Consider the following 22,431-nt stretch of genomic DNA (forward strand, 5'->3'; position numbering starts at 1 on the left):
TTCATTTATATAGTTCTTTTCACAATACATATTGTTTCAAAGCAGCTTCACAGTGACAATAGGAAAATTTGAGCTAAAGTTGGATTTTGATTGAATCACTTCCGTTGATTGAATCACAACACCACTGAATGCTGTGTCAAAGAGGCCACTCTGATGTAAACAAGCCCAACACGGATGAGAAGCGCATGGTGGAACGAGTGAAGCAGGCGGGCTGAATGAAAATCTATATTCACTCACTGACAGCAGATGGCGCTGATGGAACAGCAGACATGCAGCTGTTGACTGGTAACCCGTAAACAAAGCAGCTGCTCTACTTTCTGTATCTGAACAGTATTTAATTGTTTTAAACAGCCATTCGGATTTTTTTATTTGTAGTGGTGTTCATCGCAGCACAGAATTCTTAAATACTTAGGCCCCGTCCACACGAAGCTGGAGCTTACCCCGATCCGATCTTTTTTTCCTTGTTCTAAAAAAAAAATCCTGTCCACACGGCGCCGTATCAAGAAATATCTGCGTCCACACGAAACAAGTGAAACGGCTCAAAATGATGTAGTATACATGCCAGACCATTATGTGGCGTTGTAATTCTGTCACAGAAATGCACTTAAAGCAGCGAAGGAGACTTGGAGCATGCGCATAAACCTTGCGCGCTGAATACAAACTATAGCAAAGCTTACTGTGTGTTTACACCGCCAGCGGCGAGAGCGTCAAGTTGACAGGAAGTCATTCATTTTCAATGAGAGCCGGCGGCGAGCTCCGGGCCTCTGGTGAGAGCGCCGCGGCGCGTCTAGGTGCGTTATCGTGTGAACGGGGCAATCCGTATATTTTCTGAAACGATGCCATCACCCCACGTGTCGACCCTAGTCAGACGTGCTAACACCACAAAACAGCACCAACAACAGCAATAGCAGACTCTACATGCTTGTGTTCGTGCTGCGGAAGCTACTGAGCCAAAATAAAGTGTTATTTCAATAATGTTGTACTATTCGTTCAAACCGCCGCCGGCGGGAGGGTCAAAGTAAATGACTAGTTGTGGCAACCAATCGGAATCCTCTCAAGCGAGGACCTCTACATTCCGACTGGTTGCCGCCGAACTGCGTCATAGCTCATTACCATAAAGTTGACTTGATTTCAACTCTCCTCGACGCTCTCACCGTCCTAGACTCACCGCGCCGCTCTCGCCGGAGGCCCGGAGCTCGCCGCCCTCCGCCGGCTCTCGTTGAAAATGAATAACTTCCTGTCAATTTGACGCTCTCGCCGCTGGCGGTGTAAACACCATAGACAGTAAAAGAAATGGACACAGCGACCCCATTGGAACTCAATTGAGACAAGTGAAGCCCATTTTTAGCGATTTTTAGCACTTCCGTTTCTGACGCGCAGACTCAAACTAAGCTTGATGACGTCAGCAACCTGTCTGACAGATGTAAATCTTCTAGTAGTTGTGCGTGCAAACTGCCATCGTTAATCTTGCAGAGACGGCGAGCTTGAGCGGGGAGTTCTTTGGCGTGAGTGAGCAGGAGTAAGTATTCTGATTAATTATTTTGTATAGTATTTTAAAATGTAACGCCAGTACGCCATATTAAGTTAATGCATACTATTGCCTGCGAGCTTCTCCTCCTGTCTGTACGGTAATTTCTCTACTGTGCGACAGAGAGTCGAGTGGTTATGACGCAATCGTTATCCTATTTTTACAAAAACTGTTTCTACGGGGCCATAATGTAACATAGAAGGTAATGGAGCCCTTTATACATTGTCGTGTATCTTTAGAAATAAATAATGAACAAATGGAGTCTTTAAACGCCTCAGATGTAAAGTTATTCGCTGTCAAAGTGACGCCAAAATGAATGGGAGTCAATGGGATGCTAACGCAAGTGAAGTTCTGCTACAAGATGGCGGCACGCGGCCGACTTCAACTTCCGGTCGACTTCCTTGGGCACTGGTAAACACACAGTAAGCTTTTTTTTTTTTTTTTTTTTTTTTTTTTTTATTGAACATTTCAAGATTTACAAACAAACATGGCTGCATAAGATCAGTTTCTTCAAGTAGAATACAGACAAGATATAGCCTGAGGGAGCAGCACTTAATACAATCAGGAAAATATTTGCAGTTTTAGTAACAAAAATAAAGATGATTTTCAAAAAAAAAAAAAAAGAGAGATTGTAACATGACATAAGGGGAGGATTCAGTCATTGTTTAGCTATTAACCTCAGTTGGGAAGTGTTTTAGGGTATCAAATATTTTTTGTGCTTTAGGACCTTTCACACAGTAAGCTTTTGCTATAGTTTTTATTCAGCGTGCAAGATTTATGCGCATGCTCCAAGTCTCCTTTGCTGCTTTAAGTGCATTTCTGTGACAGAATTACAGCGCCACATAATGGTCTGGCATGTATACTACATCACTTTGAGCCATTTCACTTGTTTCGTGTGGACCAAGCGGCAACCTCCCCCTTTCTCTCGTGAAGCCAATACGGAAGTAACTTAAACTGCGATTCATCGACTGGCCGCTAGGGACAGGCTCCAAAAGAGAGCATAATCTCATAGAGTCCCATGTTAAATTGGCCAAGTTTATAGCAGAAAAAAACGTTTACAAGTTGGTTCAAATTGTGGTTTTGGTCTATACTGCTATTTTTGCCCTTCATGACAACTCTGAGGGGGGTGAATTTTTTTTATAACTTATCCGTTTAAATTATATTAAGCCTTAAAGTTCTGCATAATTAAGGGAGTGGTCACTTGAGTGACAGGTAGATTGCTGTCTGTGAGCCGTCATGTTACCTCAGCTGCCGCTGAATTTGGCATCTCAGCCGTATTTGTGCTCGATTATTTTATACAATTATAAAATATGGCTTGCTGCATAATATTCGAGACTGGTGTGTGTCTGTGTAGATGTGCATGCATGGGGAAGAGACACAGAACACACGTTGTTGGATCGTGGCATTGGCTGAAAGTTTTGGTTGTGAGATTTACTACAATGACAATGGCGGGAGGATATCAAAATCCGACAGCAACTGCTTGGATATTATAACTAAAACTGCTGCACTATTTTGAAAAAAAAAAATACTTTGGACACAGGCTCATTTGTTTGTTAGATACGATCGTATACAGTTTTACAACATAAACGCTGCTCAGATTGCATCCTTTCTTGAAGAACGATGACAGAGAGCAGATCATTCAGAAGAAATGTGACATGTTTTTTTGTTTTGCAATGGACACTCATATTTTACCCAAGTGCCACAGATTGGATTCATCTCGCGATCTCTATTTCATTATAAAGGTATGAAGTCCCATTTGATTTTCCATGTTGTTATTTGCACAACCAACACTACTGGTGTTGGAGGATCTATATCTTAAAGAAACACCGTAGATTGACAGTAAACCTTTAGAACGTTCTGATGATAAAACTTGTCTTCATTAATATTTTAGATCGTATCTAAGATAGATAGATAGCTCCTTTGCTGCTAACATGGTCACGTCAAGCTAGGCGGGCGTGGTTTCAGCAACCAGTCATATCAGCTCAAACCACCTCCCCGCCTCTTTGCCCATTTTCAGTTATCCGGGAGTGACGTGCGGTGACTCGCAACTAAGATGGCCGCGGCCTCATTTTCGCTTCAAAACTGCTGTTCAGAACTTTATGGGTGACGTCACGGACGCTACGTCCATATTTTTTTACAGTCTATGGTGTGGACGCAGATATTTCTTGATACGCCGCAGTGTGGACGGGATTTTTTTTTTGAACGAGGAAAAAAAAGATCGTATTGTGGTAAGCTCCGGCTTCGTGTGGAGGGACCTTAATAGGCTATTTATTTTCAAACTAAAACATTTTTACATTTTAATCTGGACTACAACATGCCGTAGATATTGAATTAAAATGTTCTGATTCTTTTTTAGTGTTTGGTAACACTTTACAATAAGGCTCCATTATTTAACATTAGTTAATTTATTAGTTAACACACTGACAATTAAAAATACTTCTAAAGTATGTATTAGCTAATCTTAATTAATGTTAGTTTCAACATTTAAAGGAATAGTTCACCCAAAAATGTACATTTTGTCATTAATTACTCACCCTCATGTCGTTCCAAATCCTCCTTCATCTTCGGCACACAAATGAAGATCTTTCTGATGAAATCTGAGAGCTTTCTGTGCCTCCATTGACAGCCACACAACTGACACTTAGACAATTATAAAAGTTCATAAAGAGATCATAAAACTAATCCATATGAATTGAGCAGGTTAATCCAAATTTTCTGAAGAGACTCATTCGCTTTATATGATGAACAGATTGATTTTAGGCTTTTATTTATGGCTTAGAGTTCAGTGCTGGTGACAGGTGGAAAAAAAGTACACTTCCATAATGTACTTAAAGTGCTCTATTTTCACGCACTAATTTTGTACTTAATATACTAAAAAATTCTTCTTTAGTACTTCTTAGTACAGTTGAACCCAAAGTGTACAACAAGTGGTAACTAAATAAATTTTTTTTTAATACAGAGATCATATGTTAAAAGCACATTTCAGTTCATATTTCCTGGTGTCTCAAAATAGCAGTTGAGTACACTTAGATGTTTTCAATATTATCTTAAGAAGTAGAAGAATTTTTAGTATATTAAGTACAAAATTAGTGCGTGAAAATAGAGCACTTTAAGTATATTATGGAGGTGTTCTTTTTTTTCACCTGGGGTGTTTGGAGCTGCTCACAGACTCATGGGTTCTGGCCCAGGCTGGGACACATCTTATATATGGGACATACTTAATTCTGCATTTCTACTACAGGTTGACTATGTTATTACAGTGTTACTGTGTGTTTTTGAATTATTTTTTAATTAATTTAAATAAATGTTTACATATTTTTTTATTTAAAGTAAAACTTTACAAATGAATGCTAAATAGTATGAAAATACTAGGCCTATGTTAAAAATACCCTTATAATAAATGAATCATAAATTCCATGCAAGCATATTTATTAGAAAACCAAATCAGACAAAAGAGCAGAATAATCAAAATGATGGCCTTACAGATTTTGAGGGGGAGATTTGGTTTGTTTTAAATGTAGCCCAAATTTGTAAGATAACACATAACAGAATTCTAACAGAAATGTTCTCACGTGAGAAGACACTTATGTGGCTGGCGATGGAGCTTTAGATATCAGTAAATGTCAGGCAGCTTCATGGACTTCCATGCCTCCTGAAAGTAATTAAAGTTCTTGCATGGATTTGGCTTTGATGTGAAGAAAAAATACTTGGCATCCTTCCCACCCAGCAATTTGTCCTTAATTCTCAGGAATCTTTGTGCCCACTCATATTCAAGAAGCGCAATCTCGGCTGGCCTAAACATTTGGTTAATTTTGTGACTTGTGATCTGATCACACATAAAAAACACAAGGCAGTCAAGAACAGAAATCAAACACAAATACAGGCCCCTAACACATAAAAAAGTCAAACAATGAAGTTTATAAGATAGGATTTTTCTGAGGTTGATTTCCAAGCCCCCGCCACCTCCTCGATGATCATATTCTGGTATACGCCACCCCTGTGACCATAAATCAAGGCCAGGAAAGCGGTGAAGTGGAAACTTCCATTGGTTCTTTGGAGAATGGTCGCTCTCCAGGAGATCTAAAAAATCTCAGCAATTTAAAATGTCAAATGTATTTTGCAGTTCACACCATGAGAAGAGTATATTAAGTTGAAATGATTGGGGAAAAAAACTTATCAGTGATGGCTTTTTTTGAAAGAGTCCCGCACTTCAGAAGGGTTGCCTTGTTTAGCACCTGCTTCTCCTTCTTGGCCTTAACTGCCACCTGGTGCGTGGCCACGTCCCTTCGCAGTGACTTCAGCACACTCCCCATCTCCCGCCAAAGCCCAACCAATACCGATACCAATATTTCGATTGGCGACAGGTTGTTGGAGAGGTTTCTGTAAATGTAGTCCATATATTGGGCTACATTTTGAGTGTCAGGGCTTCTTGCCAGCAGCCCTCAGAGTGGAGATGATGGTCCTCAGATCCTTGAAACCTTTTGACGACTGTATTGACAGCCGAAGTGGCCAAAGCAATCGGGGCATCCATTAGAAAGGCTTTGACCACAGATGTCTCTCAGTGACAACCAAGGCAGCCATTGAATGGCCAATGGACCGGGAGGGAGATATCACGTGTATTAATTCCATACGGGTTACGGGAGATCTATTACAATAGTATATGGAAATAAATTACCATTTACTTGATTTGGCTGTTACAGAAGGTCGTGTAGGGTTGTATTAGCATGACATTTGCCTGTCAGTCTCCTACGCTGTTTACGTTGTACATACAGTGCAGTGCTTCCAGGTTCTGCATCAGAATGCTGACTCAGTATTGGCCGACGCTGATCACGTGATCAGCACGACACATGCATGTGATGCTGACGCAGGAGCCGGCCAATGAGCAGAACCTGGAAGCACTGCACTGTATGCACAACGTAAACAGCGTAGGAGACTGACATGGAGAAGAGATTGTTGAATAAAGTCGTTATTTTTTATTTGTTTTTGCACACAAAAATTATTCTAGTCACTTCATAACATCAAGGTTGAACCACTGTAGTCATGTGAACTATTTTAACGATGTCTTTGCTACCTTTCTGGACCTGGAAAGTGGTAAATAAATTGTTGTCTATGGAGTAGTGAGACGGCTCTTGGATTTCATCAAAAATATCTTCATTTGTGTTCTGAATATGAACAAAGGTCTTATGATGTGGAACAACATGAGGGTAATTAATGACAGAAATTTCATTTTTGGGAGAACTAACCCTTTAAGTTATAAATGGGACATACCTTCATCTGTACGGAGGGATGTTCTGGAAAATAGGCAAACATGTTGTTGTGTTCTATGAATAATTGTGATACTAAGTATGGTTGCTAGAGGGCAGTAAAACCTAATGAGAAACCTAGAAAGGTGATGAAGAAATTGAGTTGTTGATTTGCTATGGCAATGTTACTGATGCTTCCTGCATTAAAGACAACTGTTTGGAGTTAGCTTTTGTTTTCATTCTTTTTATACATCTTACAACATCACACATGTTTGATTTATTTCCTCCTTTTGCAGCCACTTTGGGGCCACATTTTTTGCAAACTGGATATCTATCCTTGAGGATAACTACATGATCGTTTTTTCGATATCCAAAGCATTCCCATACTGCAAATTTGAACTTCTTTTTTTGACGGGGGATAAAGATTAGAGATTTAAGCCTCTGTCTCTGATATTTTCTTTCATGTGTGGGTGGAGCAAGTTGAGAGTCTAAGCAGTCAAGTGGAAAGACATTGCTTATGCACAGGTGAGATTCTCTGTCTGAAGGATTCGATTTCTCAGAAATCATATTTCAAGAATGATGTATTTGAATAATCAAAATTTAAAATCAATGCATTGACAAAACGATTGAATCTCCCTTACCAATTACTGTCTGCTCTAAAACAGATGCACTTTTAATAATCCTCAGCAAATTTCTGCAGCAGTACCTTTATGCAGTGATCAGATCATTTCTCTCTCAAGTGTGCACACTAACATGGGTGCTCAAAAGTTTGGCTTTCAGTGAACACACAGAAATGGTTTGTGAGATCTCTTTCACTGTAAAAACATCCCTCAGGTAAAGCCATCACTCAGTATTGGTGTTGCTAAAAAGTTTGTCGGTCCCACTTTATATTAAGTGGCTTTAACTACTATGTACTTACATCAAAAAATAAGTACAATGTACTTATTGGGTTCATACTGAATTGTAAAACACTTTTCTGCTATTGAGGTGGGATACGGGTAAGGTTAGGGACAGGTTTGGTGGTATGGGCAGGGGTAAGGTGTAAGGGATGGGTCAACAGTGTAATTATAAATGTAATTACAGAAATTAATTACAGATGTAATTACATGCAGGTGTTTTTAAAATATAAGTACAATGTAAAAACATGTATGAACACAATAAGTGCATTGTACCAAATGATTAATTTAAATGTAAGTACATAGTAGTTAAGGCCACTTAATATAAAGTAGGACCAGTTTGTCAATGCATCAGTGTTCCACTTTGAAATGGAAAACACAAAGTGCAAACTTTTTCAAAACTTGTTACTACTAATACACTGTACTTCTAATAAGTTATCAAATAATTATGTGAATGTATTATTTTGAATACCCATTTAATCTCCTATTTTTCTTTTTCACTTTCTTATAAATATTCAGCTGGTTACATTAAAAAACACACATTTAGAGAGTAGCAACACTGTTTAAAACAACTCAAGAAATAAAGATTTAATTAGCTCTAAATAAAATATAAAAATCTGTAACAGTAACAAGCATGCATTAAAAATGATTTCTCATGCTTTTTCTATTTCATGATGAAACAAGTGGGCTTATATGGTATGAGGGTTTATTAGGGTCACTTCCCCTAACTTTGCACAGACAGGGCTGTTAAGTGATTCTATCATGATTACTCGCAGTGCTGATTGCTTGCCTGCCAGACTTTCTATGTTATTAGGCCTGTTTCACACATAGTCTGCTCTCTGTACGCTGAGTACATAGCCATTTGGCCAGTGGTGGCCCTGCTCTGTGACCAGCTGTTGTACAGCTTCATGGGCGATCTGTGTGTGTGTGTGTTCGTGTATACATGGATTATGAGGACACAAATGTGTATAACATGGGTATTACATGTAAACATGGTTTATGAGGACACTTCATGTGTCCTCGTAAACCAAGTGGCTTAAAAAACATACTAAACTGTGTTGTTGTTTTTTTTAATTCCTAGGTTTAGGAGTAGGGGTAGTGTAGGGGGATAGAATATACAGTTTGTACAGTATAAAAACCATTATGTCTATGGAGAGTCCCCGTAAACCACATATAACACAAGTGCGTGCGTGTGTGTAACTGAATGTAGATTGTTGAAGCAGCCAACACTATGGATTGAGGATCCATCCAAATTATTTACCATTAGGATTTAAATGTGGCCATCCTCTGCATATACATATGATTTCATGATGATCAAGTTTATAATATCTCCCCTTCTCAAAAACAATTTCATAATTCAAGGTTACTATTAAATAAATGTTTACTGTATTAACTCATCTTGCTCATGCGCTATGTGTGAAACAGGTGTTTATATAAAACATGCCAGGTCAGGTCAAAATCATTTCTGTGATAACTGACAGCTGACAGAACAAAAGTGCTGTTGATAGACTTTCAGTGGTAAATGCCAACCTAAAAATCCTTATAGTATTTTAGGTTTTCTTGATTAGGTTTGATAGGTGCTTTTGAATCTGGTCTGGTAACTCAACTGGGTTTCCATCCAGCTATTTTGTTGCACATTTTGAAAGAAATCCTGAAAAGAAACACCTGAAATGCAAACTTAAAAGTACTTTTAAATTGCTTAAAAGTACCCCTAGTTAGATGAAAGTTGGTTGGTGACATATGGGAATAGCCATCCGAGACATCATTATGTGAGCTGTAGACCTTAGTCAGGGTATAGTCAAGTCAAGTCAAGTCAAATTTATTTATATAGCGCTTTTTACAATTGGTAATTGTTTCAAAGCAGCTTTACGTATTAGAAGCACAGAAAAAAGAGAAGTGGTTAAAAATAAGCTGTACAAGCAAGCGTGGTAATATGTAACATATACAAGATGGTGCTACATTAAGCCAATGTCGGCTGACTCCCAGGGGTGGAAAAAACCCCCTAGGAGAAAAACCCAGCGTGCTAACACTGGGAAAAAAGTCCTAGGAGGGAAAAAACCCCTTGGAAGATATATATAATATATGTAAATGGATATGGAGATCAAAATCTGAATTATACATTTTTATTATAGAGATTAAAAATAGATTATATATAAATATATGTAAGCGGATACAGAGATTAAAAATCTGAATTATAGATGCAGCCAGAACTGGATCTGTAGGCCCATTGTCTCCTGGGCTACGTTGTAGTCAGGTCCAGACACAGGTTCTCCATCTGATCTGGATACAGCCTGGATCCAGCACCCGGCAAACCTCAGGATAAGCAGAGAGACTGATATTAGCGTAGATGCCATTCTTATTCTGATGTACAGGTATATCTAGTGTTATAGGAAATATTCTCGGTTCCAGCCGACCTAATTATTGCAGCGTAACAATCCTTTAACGGATTTGAAAAATGTTAATGTATTGATAATGTGTTATGTGTATGCAAGAGCAAAGAGATGTGTTTTTAGTCTAGATTTAAACTGACAGAGTGTGTCTGCTTCCCGAACAATGCTAGGAAGATTGTTCCAGAGTTTAGGTGCTAAATAGGAAAAGGATCTGCCGCCTTCAGTTGATTTTGATATTCTGGGTATTATCAACTGGCCTGAATTCTGAGATCGCAATAGACGTGAAGGACTATAATGCACCAAGAGCTCGCTCAGGTACTGGGGAGCTAAACCATTTAGAGCTTTATAAGTAAGTAGCAAGATTTTAAAATCTATACGATGTTTAATAGGGAGCCAATGTAATGTTGACAGAACTGGGCTAATATGGTCATACTTTCTGGTTCTAGTAAGAACTCTAGCTGCCGCATTTTGGACCAACTGTAGTCTGTTTAAAAGCGAGCAGAACAACCACCCAGTAGAGCGTTACAGTAATCTAGTCTTGAGGTCATGAATGCATGAACCAACTGTTCCGCATTTGTCATTGAGAGCATATGTCGTAATTTAGATATATTTTTTAGATGGAAGAAGGCGGTTTTACAGATACTAGAAACATGACTTTCAAATGAAAGATTGGTATCAAAGAGCACACCCAGGTTCCTAACTGAGGACGAAGATTTAATGGAGCACCTGTCAAGTGTTAGAGAGTATTCAAGGTTTTTTCGTGAGGAAGTTTTTGGTCCAAAGATTAGGATATCAGTTTTTTCTGAGTTTAATAATAAGAAATTTCTTGTCATCCAGTTTTTAATGTCAGCTATGCATTCTGTTAGTTTTGTGAATTTGTAGGTTTCGTCAGGGTGCGAGGAAATATAGCGTAGCAGTGAAAACTAACACCATGCTTCCTAATTATCTCTCCTAAGGGCAGCATGTACAGAGTGAAAAGCAACGGTCCTAGTACTGAGCCTTGTGGTACTCCATATTGAACTTGTGATCGATACGACATCTCTTCATTAACTACTACAGACTGATAACGGTCAGATAAGTAAGATTTGAACCATGCCAAAGCAATTCCACTAATGCCAATATAGTTTTCAAGTCTTTTTAAAAGAATGTTGTGATCGATAGTGTCAAAAGCAGCACTGAGATCTAATAACACTAATAGAGAAATACAGCCACGATCGGATGATAAGAGTAGATCGTTTGTAACTCTAACGAGAGCAGTCTCAGTACTATGGTATGGTCTAAATCCTGACTGGAAATCCTCACAGATTCTATTTCTTTCTAAAAAGGAGCACAGTTGTGTTGAAACTGCCTTTTCTAGTATCTTTGACAGAAAAGGTAGATTCGAGATTGGCCTGTAATTTACTAAATCTCTCGGATCTAGTTGAGGTTTTTTAATAAGAGGTTTAATAATAGCCTGCTTAAAAGTTTTTGGCACGTATCCTAGTGTTAAAGATGAATTAATTATATCAAGAAGTGGACCTACGACCTCTGGAAGCATTTCTTTCAGTAGTTTAGTCGGCATTGGGTCTAACATACATGTTGTTGATTTTGATGATTTGATAAGTTTAGATAATTCTTCCTCTCCTATAGCGGCGAATGATTCTAGTTTTACCTCAGGGACACTACAGTGCACTGTCTGAAGCGAAACTGTAGACGGTTGCATGTTTATAATTTTCTCTCTAATATTGTCAATCTTGCAAGTAAAGAAGTTCATAAAGTCATTACTGCTGTGCTCTTTGGAAACGTCAGCAGTTGAATCTCTGTTTCTAGTTAATTTAGCCACTGTGTCAAATAAATACCTAGGATTATGTTTGTTTTCTATTAAGAGATTTGAAAAATAAGTAGATCTAGCATTTCTTATAGCCGTTCTGTACTCAATCATTTTTTCTTTCCACGAAAGGCGAAAAACTTCTAGTTTTGTTTTCTTCCAACTACGTTCAGCTTTTCTCACAGCTCGTTTTAGAGCCCGAGTGTGCTCATCATACCACGGCGTTGGATTAGTTTCCTTAATCTTCTTTAGACGTAAAGGAGCGACTGCATCTAATGTGCTGGAAAAGAGAGAGCCAATAGTTTCTGTTGCAGCATCGAGTTCTTCTAAGTTGTCAGGTATACTAAGGCGATGAAACTGCTCGGGGAGATTATTTATAAAGCAATCTTTAGTGGTAGAAGTGATGGTTCTACCATATTTATGGCTGGGTGGTGGTTTTGTAGCTTTGGCTAACTGTATTATACACGAGACTAAATAATGATCTGATATATCATCGCTCTGCTGTAAAATTTCAACAGCATCAATATCAATTCCATGCGACAGTATTAGATCTAAGGTATGATTACGACAATGAGTGGGTCCTGACACGTGTTGTCTAACTCCAATAGAGTTTAAAATGTCTGCAAATGCCAATCCAAATGCGTCTTTATTATTATCTACATCAGCAAATTCTTTGATAAAGTCAGTATGGTGCCCTGGTGGCCTGTATACAGTAGCCAGCACAAATGTCAACTTACATAATGTTACATAAAGCACCATCACTTCGAAGGAATTATATTTGAAATTCTTTTGAATGATTCTGAATATATTACTATAAATTACAGCAACACCTCCCCCTTTGCCTTTCTGTCGAGGATTGTGTCGATAGTCATAACCTTGAGGACTAGACTCATTTTTTAAAATAATGTAATCGTCTGGTTTTAGCCAGGTTTCTGTCAAACACAGCAAGTCTAGTTTATTGTCTGTGATAATTTCATTTACAATAAGTGCTTTTGAAGAAATAGATCTAATATTCAGTAACCCAAGCTTTATCATTTGTTTATCTGATTTATCTGTGATTTTCATTTTTTGAACATCAATTAAATTTTTACCCTTAAAAGGTTTCGGAAGTTTTTTGTATTTACTAGTTCGAGGTACAGACACAGTCTCTATGTGATAATATCTAGGTGAAAGAGTTTCTATGTGCTGTGAATTATCTGAGTTCTGTGACGTGAGGCGGCTAGCAGACGGTCGGTTTAGACATATTAGGTACAAATAGGTATAGAGTATTGAATTGATAGGGCTGGGCAGTATGTTGAGTTTTAGAGATATATAGCTATTTTTAACACAATACGGGATGAGACAATACCGTCTATATCGATATGGTTTGATGCGACCCTCCGCCACTTTAGCTTTGCATGCAAACCAGACCCCGCCCACTCCATCACAAGTTTGTCCGTGATATGGAGGAAAACATAGCGCTGCACGGTCCACACTGCAGAAGACGATCTGGGGCCGTATTCACAAAACATTTTATCTTACCACTAAGAGTTCTCCTAAATAGCAGTAAAAGTTCTTAGCTAAGAGTTTTCTTTTAAAACCTATTCACAAAGCTTCTGAGACAAATTTTTACTAAGGAATAGACTGAAGTTAAGCTAAAAGTAAGGGCGGGGTTGACCTCGTTGCTATGGAGTAAACACACAGTGATTTGCTGATGGGGGAGGAGTCAGCGATTTAATCATAGAAATATTGTAGAATGAGGTGTCATGTTTCCACATTAAAATAAAGGTTTTAAAATACAAATGTTGCCATAGTCAAAATAAAATGTTGCCATATTGTTGCCATAAAGGTTTTAAAATGTAGGCTAAGTGTCACTAATTAAACTAGTATATACAGTTAACTAGTATATACAGTTAATATATATATATATATATATTCAATCATTTGTAAGTGTGAACTCATGAAAACCACTGGCACAGGTAATCAGACAATATTTATTTATTTGTTAAAGATTTTTTTTGGCGCCTCATTGTAGATTCAAATCTATAAATCAAAATGTATTGCATTTATGAAGAAAAAGTTCAGCACCCAAGGCTCTATCGCTATTGCCTCAATGGTGTTCAGTGTCTTTGGGTGGATTAGGACTGTTTGTGATTTGGTCTTAGTGACTTAGGAGTCCTCTTGACTACTCCTAACGTTTCACAGATTTAGGAGCTAGTTTTAGCACTAAAATGCTTTGTGAAATACTCTTAGAGCAAAAATGTAGGACTCCTAAAATTTGGACTGACACACCCATTATTTTTAAGAGTTTCTCCTAAATCGGCAAGTTAGGAGCTACTTTTAGCCTTAAGATGTTTTGTGAATACGGCCCCTGGTTATTAAAAAGTAAAACAATGTTCAATTATTTGGAGATGGTTTCTATTTAAAAGATCCAATGAGCAGCAAAAACAGGCCATCTTTAAAGGATGTCAAAAAGTGGAAGCACATCAAATCACTTCCAACATCACCATAAAGTGCAGTACGATGAGTGTTCAGAACTTTGTGCTTGGTCTGCTACAACCTCAGCCACGAAGACTAAAAGTTTTATGTCCTAAAATAAAGCCTTGTTGGAAGCTTCTTTTAACCGTACCATGCCTTCTGAAAAGTTCCAGATGGCTTGATATAACTGAAGTAGTGAAGTAGCAGCTTACCACATCGCTAAAGATATGGTTCCTGTTGCAACAGTGGAACAGGAAGGTTTTAAAATGCTGCTAAAAACATTGACCTGAGATACCGGTTACCTAGTCAGAAGTACTTTGCAACAGAAGCTCTGGCAGAAATGAACAACTGAGGTCAAGACGGAAGCTTTCTGACCAGATTGCAAAAGTGACTAATTTCGCACTGACAACCGATATATGGTCAAGCAAGCCATGCGCACCATATATGAGTTTGAAAATACATTGTATTGAAGACTGGGAAATGGGAAACTTTGTCTCCAAACCAGCAATTACCCCCAAGACCACACCGGGGAGAATATAGCTGAAGCCCTGCAGGATTCATCATGCACTTATGAACTGGAAGCTTTGCGAAAAGGGGCTGGTTGCTATAATGACCAGCAATGTTTTTAAAGGGGTGGAACTGAAGAATTGGTTGAGGAATGCAGTGCTTTGGTCACCAACTTCATCTGTCCATTGGTGAGTGCTATGTTTGTATTTGATTCTGAAAAAAATAGTTCTGAACTTGTGAAGCATATTATCCTCAGTAAAATGATTGTTTGCAGTAATAACTGTTTACAGTTGAATGCCTAACCAGTATAAGAAAATATATTTGAAAAGTTAAAGCAACATTTAAACATGAAGTAATTTCATCACACACATCCATATTAAAAGTTGATGATCTGCATATTTAAATAAAAAGGGAAAAAAAATAATTGATTTTTCAATACAGAGAGTGAGACTATAATCTCTTACATACCTCTTTACTTTGTTTAATCAGATGAGCAATATATGTGCAACTATAAATGCATATATAACTGCTGTAATTGTTGTTTAGAAATTACACAACTGCTGTATACTGTATTGGTTATAGATTATATGTCCAACACTATAGTTGTGACCATAAATTGCTGTGCATTTCATATCTCCAATGTTTGGTTATTTTTTATTTTATTAATTTATTTCTTTTGTTTTAATGTTTTTGTTGCCTTTCTCTTTAGTTTTTTGATATATGTAATATTAGAAACTACTGTAAGCCAGAATCATAAATGCATAATAAACTTGATTCTGATTCTGACAGGGCATGGATGACAGCCGAATCGCCCGGGCCATTTCTCTGTATAAGAAACGTTTTCAGCAGCTTTTCCTGTAGAGGAAGAGAAGAGCTCACTGAAGTCCAGATTCAGCTGGGTCAGTCACAAAAGTCCTGTCTGTGGACAAAAAGTCCAGGCATCTTGTCATATATGTCAGGACATCAAGGTCCTGGAGTCATTCCAGGAGGTCTCTGAAACCCCTTCAGGACTTCACAGATGCTCTGTCACCATCTCATATGGCAGACCTCCACTATACCTTTTCAACACAAGTCTCCTGGCACATGAAGAGGGTAACAGCGAGCTATGCAAATCAATCAAGACCTGCATTGTTGATTACCTTAATGCCAAGTATGCTGACACAACAACTAGTGACATTTTGGACATGGCCTCACTTGTGGATCTACGGTTCACAGACAAATACATACAAAGTGAAAAGATCAATGCAGTGAAAAACCAAGCTGTTTTAGAGGTAGAATCTCTGCTGGCTGATCAGGGCAGCTGTCAGCCTGACCCAGCTGTGCCCACTGTACCTATTCCTACACACCAAGTAGCAGCAATGCCACCAACAGCAAAGAAGTCGTCACTGGCAAGCTTCTTCACAAAGAGCAGAGCAACCACAATCAGCACGGTGCTGACACAGAGGGAGGCTATATTGACACTGAACTTTTAAGCTACTTTCAGTCAGTTAATGTAGAGAATGATACGATCCTCTTAAAAAAAACACTCTTCCCAGCACTGAGCTACCTGGCAAAGAAGTATCTTTTGGTACCAGCCACCAGTTCCTCTTCCGAAAGGGTTTTCAGCTGCAGTGGTAACATTGTAACCTGCCACATGCATCCCTAAAGCCTGAAGCTGTTGATAGGCTAGTTTCCCTTGCACAAAACCTGTAAGAGATACAGTATATACTATGAAAAATACTAATAAAAATTTTTAAACTTTTTTTACTAAAATACTTTTACTTTTTTTATTTACATGTTTATATGTTTGTTTGTCTGTTTGTTTATATTATATGTATATTTTCAAAAAGGGAGGAAACCCTGACTTTGTATTTTATTTTGATCATAAGCTGTTTTAATAAAGGTGATTGTGACATCTCACATGAGGCTTTGACTTGCAAGTATACATTTATTCCACTTTGTAGAAAAGAAAAAGAAAAAAAAAAAAAGATATATTTTGTATATTTCCATTCATCCCAAATATACTAAGATATGATTTTTGGTTAATATTGCCCTAGCCCTAGGCTGTGACTGATAGACTTACAGTCTTTACAGTGGCATGCACTGGTCCTAGATCAGTAATTTTGCACTTTTCACAATTTGCAAAACTGTTTTTCTCTACTGAAAGTTGTTTTGGGAAGACAAATGGTCAAACAGCAGTAACAATCCATTGAACACACTTTACCTCTTTTCACTCATGATGCAATTTTCATTCCTGTCAGAGATTAAACATGGCTCTACACTGATTAAGGTCTGCTGCAGGTCTTCTGCTACATCTTTATAATAAAATAATTGCTCAGTACAGCAAACTCTTCCCAAAATAAAGAGGTCATTCAGCTGCTCCATCATGACAAGGCGGGTTCCCTCAAAATAATGTGCATTATGCACATAATGAATTAATATTTTCTTTATTCAAATTTTCAGGAATACACTTAACAAATGCTAAAAAGTTCAGCTAATGAGCCATTGGTTTGCTCTTACCAATGTTGTTTCTTGCATTTTCCCAGGTATCAGCAGATATTGCACAGAAACTTGGTCTACCTAGCAACAATAGCAGACTCTAATCAGAATATGCAGTCTCTGCTACCAGCGGTATGTTATGATTTGAAGCTTTCTTTCTTTCTTTCTTTCTTTCTTTCTTTCTTTCTTTCTTTCTTTCTTTCTTTCTTTCTTTCTTTCTTTCTTTCTTTCTTTCTTTCTTTCTTTCTTTCAGAGTGGTGGGACAAAGCAACACAACACAACTTCATAGCAAAATCTATGCAGCATGATGCAATTGGTCACTTAAATCATAATAATAAGTAAACACACACACACACACACACACACACACACACACACACACACACACACACATTTACTTAGCTATCTAAATGGGGACATTGCATAGACTTCTATATTTTTTTTTTATTTTTTTTTGCAGCTAGTTATAAACACTATAAACTAACCCTAACAGTACAATTTCCGCATTTTTACAATTTTAAAAACTCTGTATTTATTTTTATGCCATTTTTTTTTTACAAAAGAGGACATCTTCAAAAGGAAGTTTTGGTAGTTTTTTTCAGGTTTGGACTCACTTTTGGGTACAAATATGTCCCCAAAATATGGTTAAAGGGTTAGTTCACCCAAAAATGAATTGAAAATTCTGTCATTTATTACTCACCTTCATGCCGTTCCACACCCGTAAGGCCTTCGTTAATCTTCAGAACACAAATTAAGATATTTTAGTTGAAATCCGATAGCTCCGTGAGGCCTCCATAGGGAGCAATGGACACTTCCTCTCTCAAGATCCGTAAAGGTACTAAAAACATATTTAAATCAGTTCATGTGAGTACAGTGGTTCAATATTAATATTATAAAGTGACGAGAATATTTTTGGAGTGCCAAAAAAAACAAAATAACGACTTATTTAGTGATGGCCGATTTCAAAACACAGCTTCAGGAAGCATCGGAGCACAGATGAATCAGTGTGTCGAATCTGCTGTTCGGAGTGCCAAAGTCACGTGATTTCAGCCATTGGCAGTTTGACACGCGATCTGAATCATGATTCGACACACTGATTCATTTATGCTCCGAATCTTCCTGAAGCATTGTTTTGAAATCGGCCATCACTAAATAAGTCATTATTTAGTTTTTTTGGCACTCCAAAAATATTCTCGTTGCTTTATAATATTGATATTGAACCACTGTACTCACATGAACCGATTTAAATATGTTTTTAGTACCTTTTTGGATCTTGAGAGAGGAAGTGTCCATTGCTCCCTATGGAGGCCTCACGGAGCTATCGGATTTCAACTAAAATATCTTATTTTGTGTTCTGAAGATTAATGAAGGTCTTACGGGTGTGGAACGGCATGAGGGTGAGTAATAAATGACAGAATTTTCATTTTTGGGTGAACTAACCCTTTAAGTAGGTACACACACAGTGTTTGACAGCTAGGGGGAGCTAGTCCCAAAAAAATTCCCAGGGATTCACAGCCCTGTCTCACACCACATGCATAAGCAGTGCATGTTAATCTCTGTGCCTATTTTAACAAATTCCAGCATTTACATCACACATGTAAGCAACACTGTGCTGTCTGCCAGAATCAAGGCAAGGAAAAGCCCAAGTGTCATAAACCATGCTAGACTTGCATGTGTTTTCTGACTGTTTACTAGGGGTGTAACGGTAGACAATAATGACGGTTCGGTACGTACCTCAGTATTGAAATCACGGTTCGGTACGGATTTGGTACAGCAGGAGGGAGAAAACTGAACTTTTTATTATTTTTATTATTATTATTATTAAACAGTGGTTTACTGAACAAATTGTGTCTGTCTTTAAATAAATTCAATTATAATTAAAATGTTCTTAAGCATAAAAAAATCTATCTCTTCTAATGCTGTGAACTATATACAGGGAGTCCTTTCTTGCACTTTACTATAATATTAAAGGTTACAATTAACAACAGAGCCCAAATTATTAAATTAAGTTGCTATTTGTTTTTAGATAAATTAATAAACACTTACATAATAATTGTATGCAAACATGTGAATTGTATATAAGACAAGATTTTTGCATTAATTTCTAAATGTATTTCTTCTCCAATTCGATGTTAAAATATATTAATTTACACAGTGGCCATCATAACTTTTTATCATAACTGATAAATTCATACATTAAACATATGTCATTTAAACATACATTAAACATATACATTAAATAATCAGGTTAAGTTAAGTAAAATATAATAAATATATATAAGCGAATATAGTGCACATATGTAGTGAAGGAGTTCATTTCTCTAGAGAACTAACAAGCTGTGGACACTGAATGGCATTTCTGAGGTAAATGCTACATAACATATTGTTTACAAGCTGTTTCATTGATGTCTTTCCACGGCTTAAACACTGATTGAGCGACTACACGAGATACGTTTCAGTAAGTTATACTGTATCTTTCAACATACTGTCAGATGTTCATTTATGTTTATTCTGTAACTAGTAGCCTATTAAAGAGGAAGAGATGAACACGTTCACTCACATTCCGCACTGCTGCTTGAACTGAGGCGCCAATATAGCGATCTGTCACATACTGTAAGCAACAAAACGGCATTTATTGTTTGAATTTCGTGATAAAATGGGCAGAATTTGAAGGATGAGACTTTGTTTCTTAATGAAAGTAACAAAACACAGAGCTTATTGCGATTATTGGTTGTTATGGTTAAAAGTGGTTAATGGACTATACAACTGTTTAATGGAATATACATGTCTACTGAACCAAAAGACGCATACCGAAATGTTTTGGTACGAATATGTGTACCGTTACACCCCTACTGTTTACTGAACACTTCCTCATATGTACATACGCATACACAATGACCAATGAGAAAGCTTGTTACTAACACAAATACTATTTATCACATCTGTCCCTTATTGGGTGAAGTATGTCAACTTTTTAACAAACAATATTAGAACACAAGTTCAATAAGACTACTGTTAACATCACAAACATAAAACATTATGCAAACAAATCTTTTTTTAATGGATAAAGTCTCTGTGATATACTAGTCAAACAACACAAAAAAATTCTGGGTATTTCTGTACTTTGAATCTATATTATGACTTGTAGCACAAAGGCTTTCTTACCACACACCCACAGCGTGTCGTCTTGGGCAACACTATGGCTGTGTCTGAAATCACCCTCTATACCCTTAAATAGGGCACATTTTTAGGGGACAGCTATTTTTAGTGGTGTCCGAAACAATAGAGGACGATATCAAGTGCACTCATTTAATTCCGCAATGCACCACAATAACGAGTGTACAACTGATGCATGCTCAACGGCTAGAGAATACTCATAATGCACTGTGAGACTCGCACGCTGAACGAATTCCTGTGTCTCACTAGAGGATGGCTCCCACTGCTGAATTATTCATCCATTCATTTTCCAAACCATGCTGATCCAAAGTGGCTACAGCATAATATCATACTGGTACAAATTCATTTTTAAGTGATTATTCAAATTTGATTTGAATTATTTAAATTTAATTTGAATAATCATCAATAATTAGTTTCAAATAATTATTAAACAGCAAGCACAAGCTATGTAAAAGCGGCAGCCCTTCCGGCACACTCAGTGTCTGAAATCACTCACTTGTTTTCATTCACGCCTTCAAGTGGACTATATTAGTGGACTAATGTAGGGAATAATGAATGAAGGTATAGGGGGCGATTTCGAACACAGCATCAATGTTGTGGAGTATGAGGCACAGCAGTAGTAGGTTCTAAGGAAGGAACAGATGTTCCCTGATTTGCCTCAGGTAATTGCTCACTTGGAACCACAGGCAGGTTACCTTCCTAGGCATCTGTTCTGCAGTCAGGTAGATCTTGTTGATGTTGAGTATCAGTTCTCCCTGAAATGGTTTGGAGATGTTTGTGATTCCTGTTAAGTTCTCCATGGTCAGTTGACACATAGTATGACCTTGGCTGCTCAGCTTGATGACTTACAATCCCCTTTGTCGTCCACTCTTTTTCACCATCCAAATTTAGGCGCACGGAGTCCCCGATACATAGCGCCGATAAGGATCTAGCACAATGTAATTTATTGAAGAAGTATCTGTAAGATTCCAAGCTATTTGCCACCACTGGAATTGTAGTCCTGAGGTGCCTACACATGAAAAGTTGCGATGGACTGCACCCTGTAGCTGCTATTGGAGTTGCCCTATATGCGAGAAGGGCCAAAAAGGGTTGTCCTGCTTCTTCTTTGCTGTCCTTTTTCTTCTTTGCTGTCTGAACAGCCCTTTCTGCCTCTCCGTTCGATTGTGAGAAGTGTGGCCACCTTCTTCACAGAGATCTACCCCATGGTGTCTCCATGGACCTGGGGGCAATCACTTCTTACGTTGAGTTGTCCTGTCTGACAAGACTGGCATTGACTCACTTTGTGTTTTAGATCAGTGCTGATGCCTGGCCACCATATTGAGAGACGAGCCTGTTCACGACACTTGCTAAGTCCTTGGTGGCCTTTGTGAATGTGAGCAAGTACTTCATCTCTCATTTTAATTGAGATCACAATTCTTGAGTCATGCAGGAGAAGCCCTGTCGATTCGCTCAAAAACCCCTGTTGGCTATAGTAGACTCGCAAATTAACAGGCACCGCTTTCACATATTCAGGCCACCATTGCTGGACATATTTAAGCACGCTTTGCAGCTCCTCATCTGCTTTCATAGCTTCAGTTATCTGCTGTAGCTTCTGAGATGAAGCCGGCAAGTGCTCCTCAACTCCAGCTATGTAGGCCTCGACTTCCTCTTTGAGGTCTGACTGTTCTGAGTCGGCTCTAGGCACATGTCTGCTATAAGCAGAGACCTTCCCGGGGTATACACTGCCACAGCGTTGAAACAAATCATCCTAATTAGGAGTTGCTGACAGCAAATGGGGACCTTGTCAAAGTTTTTTGGTATATCAAAGGAGCTAAAAGTTTGTGATCAGTGAGTACTTTGAAGGACTCCAGACCATAGAGGTATCGTGACAGATTTTTGCACATCCAAACCAAAACCAAACACTCCTTTTCAATTTGGGCGTAGCACGTCTCTGCAGCTGTGAAAGTAT

General features: G+C 38.0%; 1 protein-coding gene across 1 annotated transcript in view; it reads left to right on the forward strand.

The window, feature by feature from the left end:
* Window positions 1–22,431, forward strand: part of LOC125260246 (calcium-responsive transactivator-like) — a 60,204-nt gene that overhangs the window by 7,340 nt on the left and 30,433 nt on the right. The window contains 1 exon segment of the mRNA XM_048178516.1: window positions 17,354–17,438. Coding sequence (XP_048034473.1) covers window positions 17,354–17,438 — 85 coding nt within the window.

This window comes from Megalobrama amblycephala, linkage group LG24 (genome assembly GCF_018812025.1).
Source record: "Megalobrama amblycephala isolate DHTTF-2021 linkage group LG24, ASM1881202v1, whole genome shotgun sequence".
NCBI lineage: Eukaryota > Metazoa > Chordata > Actinopteri > Cypriniformes > Xenocyprididae > Megalobrama > Megalobrama amblycephala.